The 7,302-nt window shown below is 33.2% G+C and overlaps 1 protein-coding gene across 2 annotated transcripts; it reads right to left on the bottom strand.

Moving 5' to 3' along the window:
• Nucleotides 1–2,375: 2,375 nt before the first annotated feature.
• LOC144978157 (thioredoxin-like protein 4A) lies at nucleotides 2,376–7,071 on the bottom strand. 2 transcript variants are annotated; one of them, XM_078923847.1, is made up of 3 exons: nucleotides 6,704–7,071; nucleotides 5,788–6,050; nucleotides 2,376–4,450 (listed from the first exon to the last, which is right to left on the bottom strand). In XM_078923847.1, the coding sequence occupies exons 2-3, from the start codon at nucleotides 5,980–5,982 to the stop codon at nucleotides 4,217–4,219; spliced, it is 429 nt and encodes a 142-aa protein (XP_078779973.1). In that variant the 5' UTR covers nucleotides 5,983–6,050; nucleotides 6,704–7,071; the 3' UTR covers nucleotides 2,376–4,216. The 2 variants fall into 2 exon arrangements, with proteins under 2 accessions (XP_078779973.1, XP_078779974.1); XM_078923848.1 differs by having other exon boundaries at nucleotides 6,939–7,052.
• Between the last annotated feature and the right edge of the window lie 231 nt (nucleotides 7,072–7,302).

The raw sequence follows: 7,302 nt of genomic DNA, 5'->3' as shown, positions 1-7,302 counted from the left end.
GTCACTGTCAGCTCTAATTTCCGTTCTTTTTTCAGCATTTGCTCCTGTCCGACATGTTACCAGATTGAGACTATTTAACTGCTTGATTAGGGGATGCATCATCATCTTGTATTGGGCATTTCTTCATTCCAAACCCGTATATCTATTTCACTTTCATTCACTATGCATTTCACCCACTGTTCAATCTTGTACAGTCTTCGTTAAATCGAAAATTATTTCATTTTTTACTTTTGAACTTGATCGTCTGTTGCTCTTGATAAAAATCTCCCTTTTTGTTTCTAACTATCGCAATTTTTCTTTTTTTTTTTTAAATTGACATTGGAGTGATAAAATATAATAATATTTGTTAAGATTAATTTTATGCACTGTGTAGTTAGATTTTTGAAATGTATGAAGGATTGTTCCAAAATTTTATGAAATAGAATTATTGAATATTTAAATGTTATATATATAAAATTTCATTTTTAAAACGTGTGATGTTATTCAGCTTAGAATCCATAGTTGATATTGATATGTATATATATAATATTGATATCACAGCCTCAATTATCAGGTTGGAAACATGAAGCTTTCGTGGTTGTTTTCTGCCTATAACGCTAGCGTTTCTTTTTGAATTAGTTACTAAAGTTGCAAAGCAGCAATGGGAAAAAAATTATTCTCACTTTCGCATTATGCTGAAGACGAATAAACAGTAACTAAAATTGTTTTCTTCGTGAATCTTTTTCCATTAGGAATATTCTAAAATTTCTTTTATAAATTATTATCCTAGCTAATTGTACATATCATGATATCATATTTTGCTAAAAGAAAATTAAACAAATTTGATTTTTAAGTTTTTGCTTTTTTTTTGTTTTGTCAATGCATGATGCCATCTACACACTTGCAGCTGATTGGCCGTCGTAAGTCACATGGGAGAGTACAGATGAAACTTGTAGTTTGACCTGCCACATTTTTATTTATTTGGAATAACATTTGATTTGGGTAAAAAGTTTTCTCTCTTGCTAAAAATGACCAAAGGGAAGCTGCTTTCGGGAGTCATGTCAAATATTGAACTGCTGCAGGCCAAATTATCATTTTCACTATTTTGGTCATTTCAGAAAGCGCACAAGTTAAAGTAAGACAAAGGGGGACGGTTCATTGAGGAACAGATGTTGACTCCAAGAGCATAATAGCAGTCAGTGCACGTAGTTTGAGATCGCCTAAAAGTCTCATCTCACTAAGGGGAACAACTCGGATGCTTACATTTTATAGTCTGGGTGGGGATCCTGACCTCTCATAGCGGGCAGGGAGGTACACACTGTGTCTTCTATCCCCTTATATCTGTTTTCCAACATGCTTTGTCTTTGTCTTGGAATGAGATTACTTAGTTTTTTTCCTGGCCCTGGTCGGAGTCCTGGCTGGGAGGGAAACAGTCAAATGCATAGTTATTGTTTTGGGAGATGATATTTCTTTCCTTGTAAATCATCTCTCTGTTATGTATTAGTATATTTGTTATTTTTTAATGTATAATGTAAGCATTTGAGTGTATTCCTCTTTGTTGGATTTTATTCTTGTGTCCGGATGAGACTTATAGGTGATCTCAAACTAAGTACATTGGTGGTATGCTCTTGGAATCTACATCTGATCCCTATTTGTTCCCAGTTCCCCTATGTCTTACTTTCTCTTGGATGCTTCAATTGTAATTCTAGAACTTTTTTCTATCCCATTTTCTTCCTTTTTACTGGCGCTGATATAACCTCAATGTGTTGCAAGCGCCGTAAAACCCTTAAAAACAAAAACAAACAAACATTTTATAGTATTCAAAACAACAAATATAACAATAAGCAATGACAAAAATTGAGCTTTTTATACAGAGCAATATCCACTAAACATGCTCAAAGCGCTTTACAAGGCGTCCCTGACCAACAGCAACACTTAACATGTAAGACAGGACATGACGACTGGTTGGCGATATTACAATTTGTTTTCGGACAGAGACAGCACTTTTAATGTTAACGACCAGGTACTCATTTTACACCTGAGTATGGTAAGAGAATGTGGATAGAGTGAAACGGACAATAGCAATGGCTTGCTACCCTTTGGATAGGACACTAGTCTATCGCAAAGTAAATTTTACCAGATCGAACAGACCAAGCTACACACTCACTGCTGGGTGGGGGGGGGAGGTCAGAAAAAAATATTGACTGCACCCAGGATTGATCTCAGTGCCTTTGCGCGTGAAGCGAGTACTCTATCAACTGAACCACCAAGGTGAGGGTCATTTATTTATTTTAATCGATTGATATTTGAAAAAAAAGTTTTTAGGCCAAAATTCTTAAAACATTTCTTTTTAAAGTAGAAATAGACAACTCATGTACAACAACAAAACAATCAAATGAAATAAACGAGCATTTTATTTCTGTCCAATCATTACCTGTCATCCAATTTTTACACCGTTCATTCAGCAACCAATTCATTAAATATAATACAACCATCTCCATTCTTCAAAATCTTCATGAGTGAAGGTGGACATTAAAATTAAAGGAAAGGAACAACAAATGAATCTTTATACAATGACATTTAAAAAACAAAAAACCTAAAACAAATGAAAACAAGAATATCACCTCAACTTAAGGATCAGTTTTGAATGTAAAGAGAAGAAAAAAATAATTTTTCGACGGTATGAGGAGTTTGACAATATGACTTAAAAACACTGCAGTAGGTATGGATATGTCAATAGCACACCACATCTTTTCTTCTTTTCTATTATAACATTGGTAAATAAATATCTTTTATATAGATACAAATTTGATTGGGCGAGCTCATATTGATATTGCAATTAACAATGATAGTTCTGCTGAATACAAGACAGAATCATCCAAATGGCGTAGAAAAATGACAGCCAGTAAGATACTCAGTCAGCCGGTAAAAATGTAAGATTATCGCAGATGGAACCAATGACAAGAGTTAACAAAATGACTTCCGGCTTACAAGAAAAGATCCCTATCGTTGACTTCTTCAATTCTAAAGAACTAAAAGACAGGAATTTTTTTCTCATTTTCTTCTAAATCGACTAGTGAGAAGACCCGTTATAAAACATAATTTGCCATTAATTCTCCTTCATCTTGTGGATTGTAAGATAAAGATCCTGAACAAGTGTGTATGAAAGGGTGCTAGACAAAGCAAGAAAGAAAAAAAACCATCCCAAAAAATCAGTCTATCTCAACTGGGGATCAAACCTCAGACCTTCTGATTACCGATCAGACGTGCTACCATTACACGAGTTGATATTGTGATTAGCAATGATAGTTCTGCTGGATTCAAGATATAATCATCCAATGGTAACAAAAAATACAGGTGCACGTTTCGTATAACTCGTGTAATGGTAGCACTGACCGGAAATCAGATGGTCTGAGGTTCGATCCCCAGTCGAGGTAGACTGATTTTTTGGGATGTTTTTTTCTTGTATTTTTCTTTCTTGCTTTGTCTGGCATATTTCACACTAACTTGTTCAGATCTTGATCTTACACCGGTGCCTACTCCCTAGTTTCTTATCTTGTAGTTGTGTAGTTTTACCACCCCCCTCCCAATGTCAATATAACAATAGGATTCAATAGTCTGATGTCACATCTGCCCAGCAACGAGCAGCTTGGTTCAAAACAAAGACAATCTGTAATTTTTATTCTTCATGCTGGCTACAACTTTATCACATGTCATGTGATCAGAATGTATAAAAGTCAAAACATAATCAGATTTATCATGTTTTTCTCCTCTGGATACACGTTCATGCTCGTTGGAGAAGTATTTCTTTAGGGTGTCCGCCATTGTTCCGATAGTTTAGACCCAGTTACTGATACTATGCGTCATTACGAGGGAAGTGATGTCAGAAAAAAATATTGACTGCACCCAGGATTGATCTCAGTGCCTTTGCGCGTGAAGCGAGTACTCTATCAACTGAACCACCAAGGTGAGGGTCATTATTATTTTAACGATTGATTTGAAAAAAGTTTAGGCAAAATCTTAAACATTTCTTTTTAAAGTAGAAATAGACAACTCATGTACAACAACAAAAGTATTTCTTTAGGGTGTCCGCCATTGTTCCGATAGTTTAGACCCAGTTACTGATACTATGCGTCATTACGAGGGAAGTGACGTCACAACTGTTGAAGCCTATTCTGCACTATAAAGGATAAATTATCCATGAACAAATAAAATGAAATGGGTAACGTGAGATTATTTAATATCTGTATTTTGTGGAGTAATCTTTTGGAGAGACAACCAGACCCCTTCCTTTTCTGGCTCCACGATAAACCGTCTCCACGATGTCAATGAATTCTTGACTGTCATCCATAGACCAGTTGATTTTGTTGTTGTTACCCGTGCCCAGATCAATCATGATGTGTTTGTTACGGTAGAAAAACATGCAGGTGCAAGGATCGTACAACTCGTACATTTTGTTAAAGTCTGGGACCTTTGGAAAGATAACAAATAAATACACAATTGAATAATAATATTGTATAAAACGAAATATTAATAATAACAATAATAATAATAATAATCATAAAATAATACATATATATAGTAATATTTAATAAAAAATATAATAATTTAATAAAAACAAAATTAATAATAACTAATAATAATAATAATAATCATCATCACATCATCACATATACTAATAATAATAATAATAAATAATAATAAAAAATAAATTAATAATACTATAAAATAATACAATAATAATAATACTAATAATAATAATATAATTATAATAATAATAATAATAATAATAATAATAATAATCATCATCATCATCACATAATAATAATAATAATAATAATAATAATAATAATAATAATAATAATAATAATAATAATAATAATAATAATAATAATAATAATAATAATAACAGATCTTTATGGTCCATAATGGCAACTTGTCTTTTAGTTACACTTGCTTTTTAACTGTATATTATGCAAAGAGGAACTACATCTTACATACTGAATTCAACAGATATTTTCTCTTCTTTCTACAATCTCTCTCTCTGAAGCATGCACATGTACATACACACTACAGAAATCGTTTTCAAATCGTTAGAAGTACAACTTTTTAAAACAGTAATAGAGCTATTACATTATACCCTGGATATAAACAGGAAATGGAAGTGAGTAGAAAAGTGTAAGAAGAAAATTGAGAATAAATGCTTTCCTCCATCTTCCTTTATAACAAACACTGGTTAACCAAAAAAAAAAACAACCAAAGGCCGCTGTTGTGTCAGTCAATACATTCTTACAATTTTTGTAACTGCCTACTGACAGGTACTCATTCATATCAGAGTCAAAAGGGCTTAGGTTAGGCACCTTCTCTAGGGACCCAATACTGGATGCAGAGTTTTGCAATCGTTGTCACCCGAAAAGTCATAGGTCACGTTCAACATCACTTGATGACTCGATTACAAAACAAAGCACTGAATCACTAAAACACCCAAGCCACTAATAATAATAATAATAATAATAATAATAATAATAATAAAGTTTATTTGTATAGCGCCCAATCCCGTTGACAAAACAGCTCTAGGTGCACAAAATTGTAAAACATCATTTAAAAACATGTTTGTATACACACCCATTTATACAAGTGCGCGCACACGCACACACCCTCACAAAGGCACACACATTCACCAAAACGTGCATATGCATACAGAGACAAAAAATATCTGTTAACATGAATTATTGAAGAAAATCATATCAGGACACTTAACAATAATAATGGTGGATGAAGGGAGATTATAATAAATCCGATGCTTACCTCAGTAATATCCACAAGATACACGACAGCAAAGTTCTTCATCTTCTCGGCACATTTGTAAAGAGTCTCATCCATCTGCATACAGGTCGGATCCCAGTCGTGACCGAATCGTATAACGACCACTCGATCTTCCTCCGACAAAATGGCTTGGTCCACCTGCCAGCCATTGTGTAAATGTTGAAGCATGTAAGACATAGTGATAGGGGGTAGGCTAGCTTTGATTGGACTACTTGTATCTCGTACTTGAAGTACTTGAAGGGTTTCTGTAAAAGATAAGCATAATGATTTATTCCTGGTGATGATGACGATGATGATGATGATAATAAAAATAATAATAATAATAATTTTAATAATAATAATAATAATAATAATAATAATAATAATAATAATAATAATAATAATAATAATAATAATAAAAATAATTCACTATCACTATAGTCACCAAGATGAAATAATTCTTATGGTTATATCAGGCTATATTTCGAAAAATATGCATACTACTTAAATGCAAATACATAAGCAAAATAGCACAGTGTATGGTGATCTTTGTAAATGCAAGCTTGTTGAATTCAATGGTAAAAAGGAAGAAGAAAAGAGAAAATGGAAATGGAATGATCTGATTACAATCAGCAACAGCAAATCTAGAAAGGTTGGCAAGTCTGTAGAAAAAAAAAAGAAAACAAAGAGGAGCCAGGATTCCACCAGCGTTGGTTAGACATGCCATCTAATACTAATACAGGATTGGAGTCACGGGAGTGGAGACAGTCAGACTTCACTTCCACTTCCAGTCCGAATTGATTGTCACTTCGGCTGATGAAATTTGCAAGGCAGAGGCAGAGGACCTGTGGAAGTTTGCTGAACCATTGACTAGCCAAATAGAAGCTTTATACCTTAACCGCAAACCAGATTCCCTTACATTAATGTTGACTGTACAATCCAAATTTTCAACCAAAACAATGTTGAACTTGATTGATATCGTATTGAAAATAGAAATCCTCAACACTCAACTGAATTCGAAGATATTACGTTTTCTTCAGTGACCAGAGCCAGAGTTTGAGTTTGTACCAAAAAGGGTTTTAGGTTTCAGGCGGAGTGAGAATTCACTATAAATCGTAAATTACTGAAATCAGTGGAATCAAATAATTACAAACTTGTTTATCTCAATCAAGAAAATGCTCAGAGTCTCAAATGGACAAAGACAATAAGTTTAAGAATGAAGAGGACAAAAACCCAACTTGGTAAATATGTAGGAATATGGATGTATTTACTACCAACTTTACCTTTAATCTAAAAGAGTGACATCAATCATCAAAGACACAAAAATGAAAATTACACCCAATTGGTAACGGGGTTCTAAAGTAGTAAAACTTCCGTTCTAAGCTTTTAATATTGATCTTCTTTTTTATCAATTTGTGAAATGATCTTGTATTCCAAAGGTAATCTTTTGTGTATTGGAAATCACCTAAAAAAATTTTTTTAAATTAAAAATGAAGAATAATTAAATATAATGACGCA

The sequence above is a fragment of the Berghia stephanieae genome, chromosome 8 (genome assembly GCF_034508935.2).
Source record: "Berghia stephanieae isolate SIO BIC M18660-M18661 chromosome 8, UCSD_Bste_1.3, whole genome shotgun sequence".
NCBI lineage: Eukaryota > Metazoa > Mollusca > Gastropoda > Nudibranchia > Aeolidiidae > Berghia > Berghia stephanieae.
This window is presented reverse-complemented; position numbering and strand designations above follow the sequence as displayed.

Bases quoted from the DNA above. Each gene is read 5' to 3' on its own strand.
- LOC144978157 (XM_078923847.1), bottom strand. From the start codon at position 5,982: ATGTCTTACATGCTTCAACATTTACACAATGGCTGGCAGGTGGACCAA. The intron at 4,451-5,787 runs GTAAGCATCGGA...ATCTTTCCAAAG, and splicing joins ATCTTGTGGATATTACTGAG to GTCCCAGACTTTAACAAAAT.